The sequence below is a fragment of the Muscardinus avellanarius genome, assembly GCF_963383645.1.
Source record: "Muscardinus avellanarius genome assembly, chromosome: 1".
In the NCBI taxonomy this organism is placed as follows: Eukaryota; Metazoa; Chordata; class Mammalia; order Rodentia; family Gliridae; genus Muscardinus; species Muscardinus avellanarius.
The window spans coordinates 196,132,233-196,156,038 of record NC_137786.1 but is presented as its reverse complement, the minus strand read 5'-3'; the positions used below and the strand labels follow the sequence as shown (position 1 = coordinate 196,156,038).

General features: G+C 37.5%; 1 protein-coding gene across 3 annotated transcripts in view; it reads right to left on the bottom strand.

Annotated features, from left to right (window-relative positions):
- Positions 1 to 23,806, bottom strand: part of NELL1 (neural EGFL like 1) — a gene marked incomplete at both ends in the record, with an annotated part of 934,260 nt that overhangs the window by 445,744 nt on the left and 464,710 nt on the right. For all 3 annotated transcript variants that reach the window (XM_080695282.1, XM_080695280.1, XM_080695281.1), the window contains one exon: positions 10,393 to 10,518. In XM_080695282.1, coding sequence (XP_080551408.1) covers positions 10,393 to 10,518 — 126 coding nt within the window. The remainder of the gene's footprint in view (positions 1 to 10,392; positions 10,519 to 23,806) is intronic.

The following is a 23,806-nucleotide window of genomic DNA, read 5'->3' as shown; positions in this document are numbered from 1 at the left end:
CTTTGTCGTTTGTTCCAGATAAAAATAAATTTGTCATTCAAGTCAGTTGATGCATTGGTTATTGCTTTTCTTTTTTATTCTTTCAGCTAAAATCACCTGAACTGATATCCATACACAGTGTCACTTTGTCCTTTAACAACTCTCCGGAGATAAAGGATGGATACTGATGAAGAAGCAGAGAATACAGATAGCTAGCTTTCCAGTTCATAGAGTAAATAAGTGGCATAGTCAAAGCTTGGAATGAGCAGAATTTATACAACTAAACTTTAACCATGAAATTTGGCTCCTTCATCCTGGCCCAAGAATTGGTAATATATATTCTCAATTGTCTTAAGATAAAGAAAAATATTATAAGACACTTCACTATACTTAATGTGCATTTGTGTATTTAAGTAAGCCTCAATATCATCTAGGGTTATGACATGCCGATAAATCATATTTGGAAAGATGCATATAACATAACTTTAAAATAGAAATAAAAACATAAGAGAGGCTGCTGTGTTGTTAAAGAGAAATGTCCAGTTATTATATAATCCAAATGAGTATATAGTGGGGCTGCAAAACTAGCCTCTACACTTTTGTAAGTGTTGAATCATTCTTAATCAAAGTCCTTCTTTATTTGAAAGCTTAATTGTCATTCTGAACACACAACTCCAACAGTAGAGTGTACAAAAAATTAACAACCCTTTCATTTAGGTGAAGGGTAGCATGGTACTTAAGAGGTTCATGCACAAATACCCTGGAAGCGAGCGAGCTCCACCATTTATCCTGGTTGTTAACATGGTTCTGAACCTTTACAGTACAGGCTGGAATCAAAAGGAGCTTCCACCTAAACCCAACAAAAAATCCAAACCCTGGAAAAGTCCTTCAGGTTTATTTTTATCATCATAAAATTTCAAAGTAAACACCCTTTGATATCTTCCCTAAGGTATATTTACAGGGTTTAATAAACCTCAGCATTATATTAATGTTACTATTTCCAGTACTACATATAGAAAACTAAAATTAACCTGAAAAACAAAATTTTCTAAGAATGTTCACCCCACATTACCTCTTCAGGCTGTCTTTTAATTTTCTTTTCTCCTCTTATTGACTTTAATATTTTTTCACAGGAGTTGAAGGGAGAAATCCAATTATAAAGGTGCTTGTGCAAGTAAGGTAACTTTCTGTAATGTCTTTAACTCAACTCAATAAATGATTCTGAGCTTCCATTCTTCTATAGAAATGTCTTGGTCATTTTGAGCATCCTTTACTTCTATCAGGTTGTGATTTGGCTCTAGAGGATTTCAAATAACCAAGGCAGAAAGAGAGAGAGGGAGCAATCTGGCCCTGGTGTGTGAGCACACAGATCACCATGGAGATGGCCCAGTTGTCTCCAGAGCTCTTTCAGGCTCTGCAGCAGCCATGCCACAGTTGAAGATGTGGGATTACCCGTCTACGAAGATCCAAGGCCCACCCCTCTCCTGTGTCTAACACATTTCAGAGTGCAGCACTGTAGACAGAGCCCTTCCTACAAGAAACATCCCAGTCTCTGCTTTTATTATCTCCTCTCCTCCATGTCTCTCACCACCAGTTTGAGTTCTTTTCTAGTCTGCAATTTAGAAGCCAATTTTTCTCTCTTCTCATCACCCTCTAATATTCTTCTCCTTTGTTAACTCTATTATACACTAAAGCAAAGACTCTCAATCATGACTTAACATTAAAATCATGTAGACATTTAAACAAAAATCCAAGACCAGGTCACGCACAATTCTAAAATCTCTAATGAAGTAAGGCTATATCCAAGTCATCAACTGTGTGTGTGTGTGTGTGTGTGTGTGTGTGTGTGTGTGTGAATGTGTTTGTGTATACATATGTGTATGTGTATTTGTATGTGTGTGTGTGAAGAGAGATAGAGACAGAGACAGAGACAGAAAGAAAGAGAGACAGAAAGAGAGAGAAGCAATTTTACCCTGAGGTGATAGTTGACCAGATCTCATAACTATCCTCAAGTATCCTAGGTAGGTTTTGAAATATCAAAAGGTATATGTTTAAATTTGACTTTTCTAATTCATCATATCAACAAAAGGTTTATTATAAAAAAATTTTAATAAACAAGAGAACAATAGTTTGCCAGGCGTGGTGGTGGATGCTTGTAATCCCAGTACTTAAGAAGCTGAAACAGGACGATCACATTTCACGGCCAGCCTCAGCTACTTAGTGAGGCCTTCTGCAACTTAGTGAGACCCTGTTTCAAAATAAAGAATAAAAAGCCAGGCGTGAAGTCGCACACTTGTAATCTCCACGCTTGGGAAGCAGAGACAGGAGGATTGCGCAGGTTCGAAGCCAGCCTCGCTGGCTTAAGAGACCCTGTTTCCAAATAAAAATATGTTAAAAATGGTTCTGGGAGTAAATCCCGGAGATAGAAGGGCTTCCAGGAACCCCATTACCACCAATAAAATATAAATAAAGAAAGAAAGAGTTAAAAAAGAGCTGGCAGTGTAGCTCAGAGGTAAAATGCCCCTGGGTTCCATCCTCTGTATCACAGAAAAGAACATATAGTTTGATATTCTATGAAGGATTTGACACAGCACTTTTTTACTAAAGTCTAATAATAGTCTATAGGCCCATGACCTGTTTCATTATTATAACTGTATTATCGCTTATGAAACTGTAAGCCACACAATTGTCTAAAATATTTCCCTTAATGCTGACAGACAGACAAATATAAACAAGGACAAGCATTCCAAAATAAGCACATGGTATATGTTTGAAAGATAAGGACAATCAGTTGGAAATTTAGGACCTCGCTTTCCCAAATTAAACAATGCCCTTTTTAGTTCCATTGCATATGGCTGTGCTCAATAAGAAAGCATCAGATATCGCATATCTGAAAATGCTCCAGGTTTCATCAACCTTGGGTGGAAAATATATTGCAGAGAACTAACCTAAAATTTCCAACAGCTCACTGCTACTCCTCAGGCATTTAAACAGTTCCCTAACCTCTTTTCATTATAGGATGCTTAATTCAAGCCATTAAATTAATAGACTATTATATCTAACTCTTTAACTAAGCTTGCTCTGAATATTTCAAACATATACTTCTTTCAAGGTTTCTTCAGTGCCAATACCAAGAAAATAAAAATCTTTTTATCAAGGTAATAGAAATCACATGAGGTATTTGTTATCTCACTTTTCCCCTTTTATGTCTTACTTTCATGGGAAGATTTTGGCATAAAAATGAATGCTTACCCATTACTGTCAAGCACCTGTCTTATTGCTGCATGCTTTTGTTGTAAATCACAAGTATCCTCCTTTAAAACTGCCTGTGTATCTAATGATAACATCTTATCAAACAGCCAAAAGATGAGGCATTTAACTGGGGATAAATGAAAGTCAGAGGCCAATAAATCAAGCAAGTTGACCATTCCAAAACTCAAAACAGGGTGGAAAAAAGAAAAGCCACCCTCCCTACAGAGCACAAATTAGGGCCTTCTCCAGTTTAAAAATTCATAAAAGAGCAAGAGCAACTTAGAAATCTCTTCTAGGAGACAGAGAGGATCTAGGCTCACACACAAACCCCATAGCCAAAATGCTCCCTCAGTGTCAAAGGCCAAATGTTTTGGATTTCACCTTTCAAACGGTCAAGAGAAATTTTCACAGGAGAAAAGTACAGAGCTTCATACATAATGCATGGTCATGTCAGGGGGCTCTAAGTCCCCAGGGATAATGACTAAATTATAGCACACTTTTAAGTTCTAGATAATTATTCCTGATGTGAAACTCGAAGAGCTTTATTAAGCAATAGGTATGATTTTTTTCAAATTTTAACAAGAAAAGCGAATTGAATAAAAGCTAAAACTTCTCTGTGTTTACTGCATCTTCTTTCTCCTCCAGCAACACATATATCATCAGCAATGCCGGTAGCCTCTTCTGATAGCTGGCAATCTTCTGTGGTTGGCAGCATAGTATTGGAAAAAACTGCAATGGACTTCCTTCTTTGGAATTTGTCAAGAAATAATAATCACAAAGGGTAAAACATTCAATACTTTCCTAAACTCTGCTAAGACTGTGAAAGATTGATTTGACAAATGGAGAATGTTTGATGGCAAACTAATACTTTAGTTGTCTTGTTTGGAAATTTTGTCTCATTATTCATGAGCTCTACGGCCCACAGAGGTCATTTTTCACTTATTTTGGTAGCTATATTTTCTAACACTCATGATAGACAAAAATTGTATATCAAGTACATGAAGGAAGTAATGAACGAATTAATTAATTAATTAATTAATTAATCATTCAATAAATCAAAGACTCATCCAAAATGATATCTCTTCTTTAACTCTAGGATCACTAATTTTTGATTGAATGGAATTTTTTAGAATGGCTACTTACCTTTAAAAGCCAGTGTTACGCCGGGCGTGGTGGTGCGCTTGTAATCCCAGCATTCGGGAGGCTGAGACCGGAGAATCGTGGTTCGCGGACAGCCTCAGCTAACTAGTGAGGCCCTCTGAAACTCAGTGAGACCCGGTTTCAAAAAAATAATAATAAAAAATAGGGCAGGGGGTGTAGCTCGGAGGTTGAATGCCCCTGGGTTCCACCCCCAGACCCGCAAAAAAAAAAAAAAAAAAAAGGCAGTGTCAACTCTAAATGACATATAACAACAAAAATAAGATATAAACAAATATGACTTTTTAAAACCAACAATGAATCATCAGGTACTATTTAGTTTGGGACAGAAACTACAGTGATCTTTGTAAGTATAGAATGCTAATAATGGAATTCCTCTCAGTAAATTTTATTGTCTGCAAGTAAAGCATCTGGAGGAAGAAATATCATCTAGTGGTAGATATGTATTATCTCCACTTATTACATAGGCAAGTAGCTACTTGGGAAAAGAAGCCTTCTTTGCCACGTAAAAATATGGTAGAGATTAGGGTGGTGAGAAGATCTGTCTTGGAGAATAAGAACCCACTTGGCTTAAAGGGATTATTTTCTGGACACCAAAGTAAATGCCAGGGCCTCAGAGATCTAAATGTACTATTTAAGTATCTAATAGAGGACCTCAAGTTGGATCTATAAGAAAAATGACCACCTGTTGGTTTCCTATCCTTCCTATCTCACTCTCTTCCAGACACATTCTCCACTATAAATCCTAACCTAAGCCAGCCACTGCCTGCTAACATGCTTCAGTAAATTCTAATAGCTCCCCCTGGCTTTCCAAAAACAATTGCAAATACTCTATCTTTGCAATTAAGGGCCCTGTTTTATAGTTTGCATTTTGTTTATGCTTTCATGCTAGTACTGAATCCAATGTGCTTAATATTATTATTGTTTTTTTTAAACTACCTTCCCCATCACATTGTCAGTTGCTATTGAAAAAAGATTAATTGATGGCTCCTCATGTCAAAAGAAACTGTATTTGTTGAGAATCTGTTACGTACCTGTCACAGTAGTGTTCATTAGCACCTCTCATTAACTATTTCTGATTCTCTACAGAAGGTGTGGTTGGGCTGTTGTTTCCTCATCCCCCGGTGGTTAGATGGGACCAGTGACTAGTTGCAGTCAGTGAGTTCAGAGTGGTGGTGGTATGTGTTACTTCCTAGCCAGAGGATTTAATGACTGACAGAGGATCCATCAGGCTTTCTTTTCCTTATCTTGGTGACTGACAGTGTTTGCCATAATGACTATTCCATTGGATTGTATTTCAAAGTAATTATAAGCAGAGCACTTCTATTGATCAGTGGCAGACAAATAATCTAAGCAAAAAATAAAATTTTTATTTTAAGTCACTAATATTTAGAGTTGAGTATTAGTGCAGAACATCCTATTATGACTGATAAAGTGCCATATAAGTATCCACAAATATATTATACCCACTAATATTCACAAAAGCGTATAAGTATGACAGAAAAATGTTTTATGAATGAGATTTTGAGTAGGGAATCTTTGCAAGGACAATTAATTAGTTTTATCCATCAATTACTCAACTAATATTGATCATTGTTCTGTGCCAAACAATATTCTAAGTAGTCAAGCAGAGCATAAAATAAAACAAAAAAGGTCCCTACTTTCAAAGTTAACATTCTAGTGGGAAGAGATATAAAAAATTACTTGCAGATTAGAAAAACTTTACAGTGTGAAGTAATATTCAGAGAATGGAAATTATGTAGTATGACAGGAAAAAAATTGGTGCCCATTTGTATTGATCCATAACAGCCTTTTTGAGTTGATCAGTTTTAGGCTGAGATTCAAATGTTAAGGAAAAAACCTGTGTGTACATCAAGTAAAAAGACATTCAAGAAGGAAACATGGCTCAGACAGAGGAACTAATGCAGAAACAGCTTATTAAATGGTGAAGACAAGAGTCAGAGTTTTCATCTCATAACTGAAAAAAAGGATTTAAGATAAAGTTAGAAAATGATTTAAAGTTAGAAATGATTTAAAATAAAGTTAGAAAAAAGAGAGGTAATTGCATGGGGTTATACAACAAAATACAAAGTATGGATTTTTTTCTGTGTAATGAGACATATGTGAGCATTTTAAGCATATTTATATAATTTTTAATTGGGTTATTGGAGAAATGGATTATCATAAAGCAAGACTGAAGTAGAAATTCCAGTGTGGTGCTCACTATAGAAGTCCAGAAGATGGTAACATAGGATGTGAAAAGAAAAAGACAGACTTAGACTGTGAAGGGTAAGAGTCAACAAGATTGGTGAATTGCCTGCAAGTAGAAGGGCAATCAACTACAGCCCAAGGGAAGAAATGGAATCAAGGATAACCCTTGAATTTCTATCTTGAAAAAGCCAAGCAGATGGCAGCCTCATTTGCTGAGATGGGAAATACTGGAAGAGAAAGAAGTTTGCAGAAGGAAATTAAGAGTTTCATCTTATATGTGTTAAGTAGGAAATGCCTTCTTAAACACCTATGTGTATATGTCATGCTGAATATGTGCTCAGGGAAAAAAAAGATTTGGGCTGGGAATTACTGACACTGAGATGCTGTTAAACTCAGAATTATTGATTAAGGCATCTAAATAATATGTAAAGAGAGATTACCTAGAAGATGGTACCAGGACAGATCCCTAGGACACTCTGACCTTTTCAATGTCAGCAGAGGAAGAAGTGAGCATGTAGACACACTAGACTGGAGTATACAACGAGCAGAAGGAAAAGCAGGAAATGGAATGTCTTGAAAGCCAAGAAAAGAGTGTTTCAAAGAGAAAGGTGTGCTAAAAGCTTTGCTAAATGCTCCTAAGACAAGAATATTAGATTTATCAAAATGGAGTTGATGGACAACCTTGATAAATGTGGCCTCTGTGTGATGGTCAGTGTGGAAGTCTGGGGAGGCTTGAGAAGAGTACATTACAGTGAGTGAAGGTAAATGAGGACCATACCCACAGACAGAGTAAGTGTTGCTCTTAGAAAAAGCAGAAAGGCAGGCATGGTGGTGTACACTTGTAATCCCCACGCTTGGGAGGCTGAGACAGGAGGATCACACAGGTTCGAAGCCAGCCTCAGCTACTTAGTGAGGCTCTCAGCAACTTAGTGAGACCCTGTTTCCAAATAAAGTATAAAATAGGTCTGGGAGTATAGCCCAGAGGTAGAAAGCCTCTGGGTTCCACCTTGAATACCACCAAAACAAAAAAAAAAGAAAGGCAGAAAGAAAGAAAGAAAGAAAGAAAGAAAGAAAGAAAGAAAGAAAGAAAGAAAGAAAGAGAAAGAAAAAGAGAAGGGAGGGAGGGAGGGAGGGAGGAAAGAAGGAAGGAAAAGAAAGAAAAAGCAGAAAAAAAATGGGACAATGAGTATGTTGGGAGACCTTACCTGTTGTATGACAGATGGAAGAAACTCTCATAAAATTTTGATCGGCATGTAAGTATTTAGGTAAGTGCAGGGAGGTGGGCAGAAGGGAATGGAATGGTTTCATTATGACATTTCCTCTACCTTTTCTGCTCCAACTTCTATGCACATGTACTGTTGTCTGCAGTGTTAATTTGGGTCATCGTGCTGGGGGCGGTATTCTACCTCCCAGCATTAATGAAAAATAGACTTTATTGAAGATTTCAGGGTAAGGAGGAAGATTAGCTTTACATGCTGTATACAAAGGGTGGTTAAAGCGTGTTTTAAATATTCCTACTCTTAAAAATCTTTCCGGCCGGGCATGGTGGTACACGCTTATAATCCCAGCAAATGGAGGTTGAGACAGGGGGGTCGCATTTGGAGGACAGCCTCAGCTACTTAGTGAGACCGTTTGCAACTCAGTGAGACCCTGTTTCAAAACAAAGAATTAAAAATAGGTCAGGGGGTATAGCTTGGAGGTAGAATGCCCCTGGGTTCCATCCTCTAGTACCAAAAAAAAAAAAAAAAGAACAAAAACATCTTTCCATGTCTCTACTGGAGTCATTTTGCCTGTTCTCTGTCCAAATTACCAACCTGCTGGTCTCTTCTTATATTTCTTTTTTTATACTTTCTAACTTTGCTATTGCCTGTACACACACACACACACACACACACACACACACACACACACCCCAGAACAAAAAGTTTACATATATACCATAATTTTCCCTACAGTTACTTATTATTTTTTTTGTGTGAGGGAGGGGTACTTGAGTGCCCAGTGATACCCACACCTTTGCTTTGTAGTCCAAGCCAAAAAAAAAAAAAAAAAATCACTTTCTAAAAGTAATTCTGGCGCCATTTCTTAAGATAATACACTTTTTCATCTTGTTTCATCACCATCAGCTAGAGCATCAGCCCTTAATAGAGACTCAACAAGTACCAGCTTTTTCCCTCCTTCCTCGGGGAGGACAAGAGAATGAGGTGGCATTCTGCTAAAAATTCACCAAGGTCTTTCACAGCAGGGCCTTCCTTAGGATTGGTGGAGTTGCAGTGTGCTGCATCTCTATTAGGAGAGTATTCACCTGCTTTTTCTAATTTTATGTCTAAAATAAGTTATGAGCTGTGTTTACTATTAAGAACAGTATAATAGTCACCTGAAACTCTACAGCTTTTTAGATTGTATTTATTTACAAATCCATTAGAGTTTTGACCCCTTCAAATATTCTGGCATGAAACTGCATATAAAATCACTTGTGTTTGCCTAAGGATTTTAATGATACTATATAGAAAATAGAAAAATGCCATGTGGCATTATATGGCCCTCAGAAACTTTCACCAGTTTGAGCTCTCCGTCCTTTTATCTAAAGAAAGGCAACTTGTAAATATACAACAACCAATAACCAGGGGATATGGTACATGCGCATTTTCATGACTTTGACAACTTTTGTACTTCTGGAAAGGTCATTCAGAAAAATGTACTATGAAAAGTGGCCTTACATTTTGACTGAAGAACAGCTTTTATATGTCAATGTCATTAGAATAGGAAGAAAGAAGAGTCAAGAGAAAGGTTCAACATGACTGAAAGCTTGGGTTCAAAGGGCTCTTTTTTGAGAGTAAATTTGAGTTTGATTAGATGAAGACTATGCTTTCTTTTTTTATATATTTTTATTGGTGAATTGTACTCATACATCTTAATGGAGTAAAAGATGGTAGAGGCATACATGCACACATCACTCATTTAGCCCTTCCCAAATCCCACTCCATTGCCTCCCTCCTTCTCATGTTTGGCTTAGTGATTGACTTTGATATTCCCTTTTCTTATAGGTTGCCAATTGGACATTTAAATACATTTGAAGCAGTAGAAGAAAGACCTGGAGTACTCTACTAGCCTAAAACAGTGTAAGGTTCACAGTTCATATCTAGAGATACATGATTGGAAATATACTGGAGCTACAAACCAATTGCCCCACAAAACCAGTACTTCTCACACAGCGGCAGTTATCATTGTCCCTGAAGTGTCTGCTTAATGCTTATCGCAGTTCTAGAGGGATAACAGTTGGAAATGGAGAATAAGAAAATATTAATCAAAATAATTTAACTGCCTCTCACAGGCCCAGTCCCTGACCATAAAGTACCTCTACCACTGTTTTCAATTTAATACTTTTCTTTTCCAAGGCACATTTTCTTATATACAAAAACATTTAATCCTGATGGAAGAAGGATAATTTGATACTTTCTATTATTAAAACTGATACCTTTAGGTACCTCAGTGTTACCATAGTCAACTGGGACTTGGATTTCAAATCATACACCCAGGCATGTAAGCACACATGTGTACACTTGTGTGTGTGCACACACACGCACTGTGTGGTAGAAATACTGAGGAAGATAGTAAGTTATGCAGATAAAACTTTTCATCATCAGTTTTTTCTCAAAGGGTCAGAATGAAATAATGAAAAAGAATTACTTGGGCTAAAATATTATTTTATACACTAGAAGCTAATTGTAGCAACATAAATACTGTGAAGAGAAGGAATATATATTTTTAAAATTGCTTTTTAGTGCTCACCTGTACAAGAGAAGTCATCCACACGAATATATCCTGGGACACAGTCGCAGCGATATAATCCCGGCAGATTGACGCACACGGTATTGGCATGACAGTAATGCATCTTGGCTGCACATTCGTCAATATCTAGAGGAGAGAAAAAGAAACAATATCATGGTTAGTCAAATGATTGAACCAGAATGTAATCATTTTGCAATGAAATTACACAAGGTGAAAGTCCACTGGAGTCAAGAGGAAAGGCAAGATGCATTAGACACAAAAGCTTAGTGAAAATTTTCCCAGTACATTAGATCCCATAAGCTAACAGTATTTCTAAAAAGATGCATAGTGAGACACAACAGTTAAGAAACCAGAGAGTATGAAGACAGAATTAATTATTTCTCACTAAGGAAGATATTCTATTAAAATATCCAAAATCAAGGAGTTCTGTGTCCACAGAGCTGATATCAATTAATATTTATTGGATGTCCACAGTCCATGATGTAGCTTTTATCAGAGAGATCAAGGGAATCGGCCCCTCTCTGCTGATGTGTCTTACTAAGACATGCTTTAATCCATCTGTTACAAAATGATGCTATAGCTAGTTTCTTCCATTTTGTACTGTGAATATGAAAAGCAGCTGTTGTTTGATGCAAATTAATGTCTTTCATCCTTTGACCCAAGGATGTATCCCATATGATACATTAACAGGCTGATTCAACAAAATATATTATGCTCTTTGGGATGGAGGTCAGAGCATTATCTACTCTCTCATAAAAGTTCATGATAAGGACTAAAATAACCTACAACCTTTAGCATAATTTTGGTCTTTTCTGGAGGTTGTGTTTCTAAAAATGGATTCATGTTCCTTTTACTCAAACTGCTTATATGTGGCAGTCGGGGATGAGAGTATATGAGTACCTCACGTGAGTCCAAGATGGAAAATGCAAACTCTAGTTCTGGTTCTGCTGGTTACAAACTGATAACCTGCATTCAATCACTCTGACCCCAACCAATATCCTGGTCAGTGCGTCATGAGGGTCAGCTCTGAATACGATGCTTTGTATCTTTAAATGCATTGTCTAATTCTATCCACGTGAAATTCCGTGATCAAAGCATAAAGATGGCCTCCACTTTAAAGTCCAGAAAGTTGAACTTCAGAAAAGTCAAATATATGACAAAAAGTCACTCCACTAAAACATCCTAAAGCGGGCATAGTAGCATACACTTGTAATCCTAATACTTGGTTGGCTGAGATAGGAGGATCGTAAATTTGTGGCCAGCCTCAGCAACTTAGTGAGGCCATTTGCAACTTAGTGATGAGATCCTGTTTCAAAATAAAAGAATAAAATAGGGCTAAGAGAATAACTTGGAATAGAATGCCCTTTGTTTCCATTCCCAGTACCACAAAAAAGCAAAAATAAAAAAAATATTCAATATCCTAGATACATGATTCAAGCTCAGAAATCAGCCTGCTATCCATTGTGACTTATTCCATTAAAGTGTCTTGAAAATGAGAGTCAAATAGAGGGGTCCTATTAAGATAATCATTGACTTCTAACACTCTTAATGTATAGAAACTAAGGATGAAAATGACTACATTCATTGAGTCACTCAAAAACTCATTTGTTTTTAAAGAAGCATAGATTTATTATTTATCTTCTTTTTCTTTTCTTTTCTTTTTTTTTTTTTGGTGGTACTGGGGATGGAACCCTTCTACCTCTGGATATACTCCCAGACTTATTTTATATTTTATTTGGAAACAGGATCTCTTAAGCCAGTGCAGCTGGCTTCGAACCTATGCGATCCTCCTGTCTCCATTTCCCAAGTGTGGAGATTACAAGGTGCACCACCACACCAGGTGATTTATTTAGTTTCTAATAAAACACCCTGGAACAACCTCATATTCCCTTAAGTGATAAAGATCTATAAGTAAAAGTTATTGCTGGATAACTGAAATTGTAGAAGACCATGATTAGTGAGATTCCCATAATTCTGATATAAAAAAATCAGCAATTATTAAAGTAACTCATGCAGCCAACAAATTCCTGTGTGCCAGTGTCCTTCTCATAGTTGCTTCATGAAAACCTAACCTTAAAGAAATTATTACAGTGAGGAAGGATACTAATACCGAGAGCCAGAAGGCTGAAAGGAAGTCAAGGAGAACTGTGTTTGACATTTCAAATCTTGAAAGTTATTTAGCTATTGTTGATTATGAGGTCTTTGGTATGACTAAAGGAAGGTGGAAGAATGAGTTACTGGAAGTGACAGGGTGGGAACAGATGGCAGGTATTGAGAAGGTTGGTTGGCGTTAGTGTTGTTCATGAAATACTGTCATTTTTCTTTCTTTGGGGCACCTAGTATACTTGTACTTTCCCCATTCTCGACTAATTTAAGGCAGGCTATATGACTGATCATAAGATATGAATGGACACATATCACTTCTACATAGAAAGATTACAACCAGCATCCATCTGGCCTACCACATTTTCTTATTCCTGTCTTAGAAAGCAAGGAGACACAGAGATGAAGACTCTTTTGTCCCAGGTCCCTGAGTAAGAAGCAGGCCACCAGACAAGCATGAGGAGCATGTCACAGGACTGAGAACTATATCCTGGTTGATTCAAGATGTTGAGACTACCTCTACTAGCACAGAGGGCACTTGTGAAAGGGGATTGTGTGCTTAGACTTAAGAAAACCAGAATTTACCAGGTAGAGAAGGAAGGTGGAAACTAGAGGGATATTCTAGATGATTAATGTTTTTGTCTCTGAAAAAGGAAAAAAAAGACAAAAATCATGGATTTCAAAGAACCTTAGCCCTCTACTAAGCCTGAGGTACAGTGATGGACAAAATGCCATTCTGGACCTTGCAGGCTAACTAAAAAAAAAAAAAAAAAAAAAAAAAATTGAGCAAAAGCTATAACTTCTACCAAGGATAGAATAGCTTGTGGGGAATTGAATTCAGGGGTGTTCTACCTCAGGATTAGAACAGGAAGACCTTTTTAATTTTTTTTTTAAATTTGGAAGCAGGATCTAAGTTGCTGAGAGCCTAACTACATTGCTGGGGCTGTCTTCAAACCTGCAATCCTCCTGTCTCCCAAGTACTGAAATCAAAGGCACAGACCACCTTTAGAGCTTTTAACAGTGAGATTTGACCAACTCGGAAAGAGTCAGAGAAAGATTCTCTATGGAAATGATATTTCATCTAAGACCTGGAGTAGAAGTGAAACAGATAAAGGAGGGAGAAGTAACACATGAGACAGAGAAGAATGATCCAAAGGACTTAGTAACAGGAAGGAGCATCACCTATTTAAATTGAAATGGGAATGATAAGCTCAGCCAGATCCTGCCAAGCCTTTCTGATCATGGGGAGGAGCTCAGACTTTAATCAGGGTAGTGTCACCATCCAATTTCTGTATTTAAAATATCACCCTGGCCGTAGTGAAGAGAATTGATTGGAGCAAGACAAGCTAAAGGCTAAATTACGTTAGTATTTTACTCACAGACACACAAACACACTAAAGTCTATCTCACTCTGTCTGGATGCCCAGCCATTCTTTAAGATGAGAAACTAGTCAGGACTTGCCTTAGAGGCAATTCAATCTTCACCTATGGGCCACAGCTGACAACCAGACTGCTGACCATAATGAATGTTTCCCTGTCACAGACCCTTGTCAACTCCTCCCAGAGGGACCTCCTGGATCATTTCCCTTGGGCCACCATGAAACTTCTGAGAGACCTGCACATCATCTGGATCCAAAGGAGTTACTTGGCTTAACTCACTTGTTTTGATGCAAACAGACCAAGATATTTCCTTGTTTCATAGGACGTTAAGGCCTTCAATAAAAATATTTTCAAGAAAAAGACAAAGGGATGATTAGAAAACCCCATCTAGAATTCATCACATTAATTTAATCCAACCCTTGTTCTCTGCAAGCCACCTAGGACCAGTGGACCCTCACAGCTTTGCTGGTTTGTCTTCCTTCCTTCCTTCCTTCCTTCCTTCCTTCCTTCCTGTCCTCCTCCTCCTCTTCTTCTTTCTTCTTCTTCCTCTCTCCTCTCTTTCTCCTTCTTCTCCCTCTCCCTCTCCCTTTCTCTTCTCCCTCTCTCCTCCTCCTCCTCCTCCTCCTCCTCCTCCTCCTCCTCCTCCTCCTCCACCTCCTTCTTCTTCTTCTTCTTCTTCTTCTTCTTCTTCTTCTTCTTCTTCTTTCTCTCTCTCTCTCTCTCTCTCTCTCTCTCTCTCTCTCTCTCTCTCTCTCTGTATTGGGGATTGGAACCAGGGATCTTACACCTCTAAGCCATACTCCCAGCTGTTTGTTTGTTTGTTTGTTTTGAAAAGTATCTTGCCAAATTGCTGAGGGTCTGGCTACGTTTTTGAGAGTGACCTCAAGCCTGTGATCCTCCTGTTTCAATTCCTCATGTACTGTTACTACAGGTGTGTGCCACCACACCCACCCAGCATTTGAAGATATTCTTAGAGGAAGTTTTTGTCTTCAGTTCATACCACTTGTAATTTGGACACATGTATATCTAACAATTTCCTAATGCCAGTCCAGAAAAAATAGCACCAAAATAAAGCCAAACAGTTGAAAACATACTAGAAAATTAAACCATCATACTCTTTTCTCTGTTGTTTATCTTTCAATATGCAAACACCATGACTAAAAACTACTGTGTGGCAGAGTGTCTTAAGATATTGGGAGGGAGAAGGAATTGACAATTTCCAGGATTTCAGGATGGACCAGGATCATGGAATTGCAACAGGTGTACCAAAATAAGGATTGCCTCTCCATCCTCATAGAAAGGCATAACCCAGCATATGGACTCAAGTGCTTCCAAAGGAAATCTCATTATAAAGAGAATCAAAACAGAATTAACATCTTCAGAGAGCTGGGATATGCTGAGAAAACTATCTCAAGAAATAGAATACAACTAGAATTTGAAAAACAAGACTAGGATAAATGCTGCTTTTTTAATAGAATAAAAAGCTCTAAAAGGTAATAAATAGCCTAACATGTGGTGCAGCCTGTAATCCCAGAACTGGGAAGCCTGAGGCCGGAGGATTGCACATTTGAGGAGATTCTCAGCAACTAAGTGAGACCCTCAGCATCTTAGTAAAGCTCTATTCCAAAATTAAAAGCAAATGAGGCTTTCTCCCAGCTTAGCTCCTCCAAACTGTGGAGTCTAAGGACTGTGTACTTCACCACTGTGAGAAGAGACTGACCTTAAGCAAAAAGTATAAAATGAAAAAGCTTAATAGATGCATCTTGTGTTGAGCAACATTAAAAGATTTCGGGATGACACAATCATTCAAGCAATGATGTTCTGATTATCATTACATATTTTGGTGGATTAATATAATGATTTTCTAAATTAAAATCTTAATATATTATGGAATAATTACCTGTTTTGACAACGTATTTTGTCATTATTATAGAATAGAGGCACACAAATTGTTAAAGGAAAAAAAAATAAAATAGAGCTGGAGGTGTAGCTCAGAATTACAATGCCCCTGGGTTCAATCCCCAGTACCTACCACTCACACACAAAGGTAATATATAATATAAAAATAAAACAAAGCAAAAATACTATTATTAAATGAACAAACCAGCATCCAGGGAGTAAGAATGAGTGAATCTAAAGTTGTGAAGGATCCAGGTCCAGGCCTGCAGTGCAGGCTGACACTTGACCCAGTGTTGAAAGGGCTGTCTATCTGAAGCATCTCTTGAGCAATGATCTCTCCCAATGTGATACCCACCCCAAAGTCAGAAGGTGAAAATGAGCTAAGCCTGAGGCTGAACAGCAAGGTTTATGTAGCTCACACTCAAGTCCAGGCTCAAGCTAAAGGTCTGAATCAGTCCAGAAACTCTTTTAGGAAGAGCCACAGTTAATGTGACATCTACTGGAAAGATGGATGACTTTGAAATACACATTTTTATGTATAGGGTGATACCAAGGTAAATAAGCAGCTACAAGCACATACCTCACAAGCTAAAACTAGAAACAGCCTTTATTAACTAGCAAATAACAAATATCTGTGGTTTTTCAATACTAGACACTGTGCTAGGTACTCCACATGGACTATTTCATCATTCCACTCATTCTTCTTGACTACACTAGGAGGTTGGTGTTTCCATGTCATCATGAATAAACCGAGGTGTAGGGATTATTAGATCACTCCCCAGAGCACAGAATCTGTCATCATAAAATCCTGGATTTGGATCCAAGCAATCCAAATCCAAAATTGGCATTGTTCACAGTGCCGGTTCTAACAATCAATAACATTTCCATTGCTAGGAATATGTTAGATATGTCTGATGCGGTTATGATATATATGAAAATAAATCTCCAAATTCCATGTTTGTGTACAGTGACATTGGTGACATTTATCCTGGTTTTATACTCATTTAAAATAACACTGCTCTTTTTACTAAAATCCTAATACTTTTTACTTTAGGCTCCAGTGACTCAAGATGCCCAAACAGGTAGATAAGATGTATTCTGCTTCCAGGTGGAAACCACAGCTGAATTGATACATCTACTTCCATTGCTAAAGACTATCAACTGCCTTGTACAGGATTAGAAATTAGTAGCCAACAGGCATGATATTTTCTATTATTATTAAATATTATTTAAGAAACATCTATAAACCATGTTTCAATCTATATTGGCTCAAGTATAATAGGGTTTCAATTGTGATTCATTCATATAAATTACTTGTCACCTTTGAAATATTAGAGCTCATCTTCTAGTGGTCTTTTGCAGTAATAAAAATATATGACTTATATCCCTAGGGTGGCTAAAGTAGTTTGTTTTCATTTTAAAACGGTATACTTATGGATTTTAAAATGAAACTTGAAGTGGCATAATGGTTTTTCATGTATTACCAGCCTCTCTCTGCATAGGAGTTCAGAAAACCCACAGATCCATATTCAAGTCACTGTTATTAAGTTAGAGTGCAGAGTCTGGGAAACACATTGAAGTACATGCAAAGAACTATCTTAAGAAAATGATGTAATCGCTCCAGATATATTACAAAAGAATTTCCTGGAAAAAGACAATAGAGAGAGGGCTGGACCCAGGAGGAGAAAAAAATCATGTCCCATTCCCTGTGTAAAATTAAAAATGAAACAGAATGAGGAAAGAAAATCAATATTTATTGTGTCCATGTTCTATGTTAAGGACTGTGTACATCTCATATTATTTCTCCCAACCACCACAGGAACCTGATATCAGATATGACATGTTTAGTACCTAGAACTTTAACCAAGGTTTATGACTCCAAGGAGCATATTTGCTTTAGTAAAACTGTTTGAACAAGAACATTGGTTGGATGGTCAAGAGTCAAGTTCCATTCTTATTTTTCCCACAGCACTGGAAATTGAACAGAGTATCTCACATGCTAAGAACCGTACTCTACTGTTGAGCCATACTCCAAACCTTTCCTTGATATTTTAGTAACTGAGGTACTGGGCAGTTCACTTTTATTCTCTAGACCTTGATTTTCCCACCTATATTTTGAGTAGGACCAGAGACATTTAATGATCTGCTGGTTCTACTGCTTTTAACATATTCTGGTATTTCAATCTAGTTATTGTGAAAGCCTGCCTCTAAAACAGTTTCTTTTGGGTCATTTCACTCTTCTTGTACAGGGGGCTTGTAAAAGTTTCATATATTTCCCAAAATATTATTAGGATGGCCTGAGCCCTCACATTGTTCCCCTATCAACTGAGTTGGCATCTCCCCAGGAAATTGAGACCAGCTTGGATAAACAATCAGACACTCACACTAAAGCATAGCTCTGAGTGAGTTCTCCAGGGACAGGTAAGATGACCTGCAGAGCAATTTTACCAGACTAATCTCCTGACTTTGCAGATATCAAGGGCTATAAAAACACAGCAGTGGTGACCAGCTGGCTGGTGTAATGGAACTGTCAATACATTTGTGTTATTCTGGACATTTTTTAAAGTTGGACATTTTTTAAAGTTTGAGCCTATATGATCTCTGAATTGAACTTATAAAACTGTAGTGAGGTTTTACATTAGAGAAAATACTCTGTACACTACTTTGTATAATGCTGGCTACATGCCATTATAGATTGGTATAAACTTGTACACTGCACAATAACAAAAATGAGCCCTAATGTAAACTAAGGTGATTATGATGTGTCAAAATAGGTTTATAGATTGTCACAAATGTGCTATTCTCCTGGGGAATGTTGATAATAGATAATGCATATGTGGCTGTGGTGGCATTTGGTCAATCTCTATACCTTCAATTTTGCTGTAAATCTAGAACTTCTCTTTTAAAATCTATTTTATTTTTTAAAAATCCAGTGAAATAGACAAAATGAGGATTATGTTATTTTTCAAATGAGAAAATAGAAGCCAAGAAAAAATTCTGGCATGCCCAAAGGTATATCATTATTGCACTGGATACAGAATCAAGGTCTTAGGTCTTCTAATTTTGGAATTAGTGCCACTTTGTCCAGTGCTTCTTGGTTGTTTTGTTGTTGTTCATGTTATTTTGTTGGCAGTACTGAGGATGGAGCATTCTACCTCTGAGCTACACCCCCTGCCCTATTTTTTATTATTTTATTTTGAAACAGGGTCTCACTGAGTTGCAAAGGACCTCACTAAGTAGCTGAGGTTGTCTGCAAACCATGATCCTCCTCTTTCAGCCTCCCAAATGCTGGGATTACAAGCATGTGCCACCATGCCCAGCTCATGTTTTTGTATAATTATAGTTTTCTTCCTAAATCTCTGGGAGAAAAATAAATGCTTATTCAATATAGAAATATAAACTACATGTCTACAGAAACTGGGGGAACATATATACATATGTAATGTGTATGCATATACCTGTGTCTGTACACATACATATATAAATATATACACATATACATACATACATGCACACACATACAAAATATATCGCTTCCTCATGATGGGAAGATCGTAGAAAGAATGTCAAAGTCGTAAATGTCTGAATTGGACCTTGACTGCTAGGTTGTGACCTCAAGCAGCAGGTCTCCTGAGTCTGCACTCCTCTTCCTGTAGTACTGCCTCTCACTAACTGTTGGCTAGATTTCTCATCCTTCTAGGCAAGTTTGAAATTCCAGCATTAATTTTTTTAACATTGTTTCCAGTATTTCTCTAAACATTTCAACCCAAGTAAAACATATCTTCCTATTAGATTTGACACAAGAACTCGGTGTCTTAAAGCAGGCTATCACAAGGAGCTTAAGTGGAGAGAGATGAAAAGAATTATAATGAGCAAAGAACAGAGGGATAGAGAAAATGACAAATAAGACAACCTCGTGAGGTGCCCAGAAAATTGTTATGGATTGAATTGTGCACCCTCAAAACTCACATGTTGAAGCCCTACTACCTCTTCCAATATGGTACTTGGATGTGAGGATCTAATTGGATGATGTGTGCATGTATGCCTCCACCACCTTAGACTCCATTAAGATGTATGGCTACAATGCACCAATAAAAATTAAAAAAAAAGCCGGGCGTGGTGGTGCACACTTGTAATCCCCGCACTTGGGAGGCGGAGACAGAAGGATCGCGCAGGTTCAAAGCCAGCCACGCTGGCCTAAGAGACCCTGTTTCCAAAAATAAAATAGGTCTGGGAGTTTAGCCCGGAGATAGAGGGGCTTCCTGGAACATCAGTACCACCAAAAAAATAAAAATAAAAAAAAAGAAGTGAGGATCTGGAGAGGTCACTACACTTAGATAATACCATGAAGTTGGGGCCCTCGTGATGTCCATTAGTGCTTTTATAAGATGAGACTCTAAAGAGACCTTTCTCTTGTTCCCTGTCTTCTACCACAGACACAGGAAGAAGGAGGCTGTCTGTAATTTAGGAAATGATCGCATACCAGAAACTGACTGTTCTAGTCATAGTGTCTTAGCCTTCCAACCTCCATAACTTTGACAAGTTAAATTTTTTTAAATGAATCAGTCTATGGTGTTTTGTTATAGCAACCTGAGTCAACTCATACAATAAATATTAAGCTTCTCAGTTGGCTAGCAGAATGGATTTTTACATTATCTTCTAAACTGTGTGACAAACATGTTGCCTGCCAGATCAAATATTTTCATATTAAAAATTCAAATGACCTTTTGGTCATTTATTGAATAGTAAACAAGTCTTCTTAGAGAGAGCTAAATACATCATAATGTTCAAGTTCAATTGCTACGTTACTGGTATTTTTTAAGTATTTTCCATATATAGCTATGTCAGATATTGGAAATTCAGGCCAAGATTTTTTCCCTGCTGGGCTCAATTTCAGAATCAAATACTGTCATAAAGAAACACATCTTTTTTTTTGCCATTGGGAATCACTGTATACCAATTTCTAGTTGAGGTTGGAAAAGCATCATAAGATACTATCCCATGACTTTCTTCCCACCCTGGTACTTTTGAGAGCATCTGCAAACTGATGATATTTGTGCAATCTTGGCATCAGGCTGTGCCACGGCCAAGCTACATCTATTAGGTTCTGAACTCCTCTTTACCTGGTGATAAAGACAACTAGTATCTCCAAAAGGCACAAATTTCTTCATGAGTCATGATTCAGATAGACCAACCAAAGGATACCTTGGAGTCTAGCATGGTGATACATGACTATAATACTACTTCTTGGGAAGCTGAGACAGAAGGATCACAGGTTCAAAGCCAGCCTCAGCAATTTAGCAAGGCTCTCTGCAATATAGTGAGATCCTGCTTCAAAATAAAAATAAAATAGGGCTAGGGGTATAGCTCAGAGGCAAAATGTCCCTGGGTTCAATCTAACACACACACACACACACACACACACACACACACACACACACACACACAGTGGAAATGTAAAACCTATGGCAATCTTTTATCTTCCCTACAATTGGGAAAGGAAGTTCAAGAGATCTTGAGAGACTACAAAATTGCATAGACAGCAAAGGTTTCAAAAGTCATTGGAACTTGCTTTGTGATTTCAGAGAACCTATACTCCCTCAGCAAAGAAGGAGACATATGAACTTGGGGCTTGTGAGCACAATCCAAGTTCTAACAGAGAAAGAAGAGGTGAATTACAAGAAGAGGACAGTAGGGCTTACTCAGAATTGAGTGTCGGCTCTGAGTCTTGAGAAGGCAAGAAACATCTTTCAAAATGTTGACGGACTTTTCTTAATACTTTGATTGATGTGATAATTAGTCTCTCCTTTTATAAAGACACCAGGAAGTTAGTCAAGAGTGAACAAGGTGGAAGAGAACAACACCAGCAAGGAGGCCATCAGTATCCTCTTTGTCTCTGGCTGTGACTATTCTTTACAATAAAGGTAGTGTCTGTTAATCTCTACTTTGTGAAAAGCAAAAGCTTATGTATTTTGTACATTTTGATTCATTTCATCTGTACATTTCATCATACCACATAAGTATTACAGGTGTTTTTATTTTATGGGAACACAAAAGACTAACCAGATAGACGGTGACTCCAGAGAATTATACCTCTTGACATCCTCTCTTTTCTGCCCCTCTAAAAGCTACCTTAGTTTCCTCCTCCTAAGAATATCCACCTTCCTTGGTTAATTAAGTAGCAACTTCCGGAGGTTATTTGGTCAAGTTATTCATTCATCACTTTCTCCAGACAGTCAAAATAAAGTGCAAAGGATTTAGTCATTTAAAATAAATTATTTTGTGCTGTGGGTTTAGATCTGACTCACTATAGCATCAAATTAACCAGTGATTAAGACACCAGACTCTGAGTTACATAAACAAAAAAGGCCTGAGATCTATGACCAGGTAGTTAATGACATAACCTACATTCAATAAATCATTCCCATCTTCAGCCCCCGTATGATAAGTGGTCTTCAACTGAGCACACTCATAAAGGAGAGCCACTTCTTCATGTATGTCCTCATGTGGAAAGAATCCATGGATAAAATTAATCTCTAGGACCAAAATCAACATTATCCCCAATTCCAAATTTTAGGCATATGACTGAATCCATTGATCCTGATATGAAAACCATAAAGTATGTAAGCTTGTCCTTAAAAATTTTGAAGTCTAGACTCTTAAATGATTGTGAACAAAATACAAGATAAAGCCGAGCATGATGGTGCACACTTGTAATCCCCACGCTTGGGAGACGGAGACAGGAGGATCGCACAGGTTCGAAGCTAGCCACTCTGGCTTAAGAGACCCTGTTTCTAAAATTTAAAAAAAAGTATAAAATAGGTCTGGGAGTGTAGCCCAGAGGTAAAAGGGTTTCCAGGAACCCCAGAAACACCACCAAAAAAAGAAAACAAGGTAAATGGATGAAGAAAAAGACAAAGAGATTTTCATACCATCTATCTTCCTCTTAAAGGATAAACCTAAAGTGGGATGGATTACACCATCCAAAAACCAGGAAATGAAAGAAAATCTGGTGTCTTTATTGTTGCAAAGATTTTGAATTACATTTTAAATAGAAGAATTCAAGCCAGGCATGGTGGCAAACACTTGTAATCCCAGCATTTGGGAGGCTGAGACAGGAGGATCTTGGTTCGGGGACAGCCTCAGCTATTAGCACTCAGTGAGATCCCGTTTAAAAAATAAAAAAGACTAAAAAATAGGGCTAGAGGTATAGTATGGAAGTACAATGTCCTTGGGTTCCATCCCCAGTACCATAAAAATAAATAAATAAATTAATTAATTTAAAGTAATAATAAAATAATAAATGTTATTATATTATATTGTTATAATAAATATTATTTTAAAATAATAAATACTAGCAAAGCACTTTTCAAGTGCTAGTACTGTCCATTATTAACTCATTTTGTTTTAATAACTATGAAGCAAGTACAGGCATTATAGGTATAGGTACTGGTTTTAATGTTGGTATTAGTATTGTAGGTACAGGTATTGTGAGCACTAATATTGGTTATTAGTATCCCAAATCTACAATGAGATATGGAAGTACTAAGCAACTTTTCTAAGGTCACATAGCAGGTAAGGGGCAGAGATAGATAAAAATATAGGTGGTCTAATTCCTGGAGAGAGTGACACTTTAAACCTCCATCCCACCCCTGTTCAACTAGCATGATTTCAACTGCAAAGGGGGTGAAAATTTGAGTCTGGGAGTAGGAGGGGAATGATATATTATAAATGTCTGTGATTCTTTTTTTTCCCCTCTCTCTCTCTCTCTCTTGATACTGGTGATTGACCTCAGGGGAATTCTACCTCTGAGCTATATCCCCAGCCCTATTTTATTTATTTTTTTAATTTTTAACAAGGGTTTCACTAAGTTCCTGGAGGCTTCACTAAGTTGCTGAGGTTGGCCTCAAACCTGCTCCATCTCTGTAATACTGGGGTTACAGGTGTGCACTACCATGCCTACTCAGGCAGCCAGTCTTGACAGACTGCTGGGCCTTCTCACCTCTTTAGCCAGCCTTAGAGACCTGGGGGA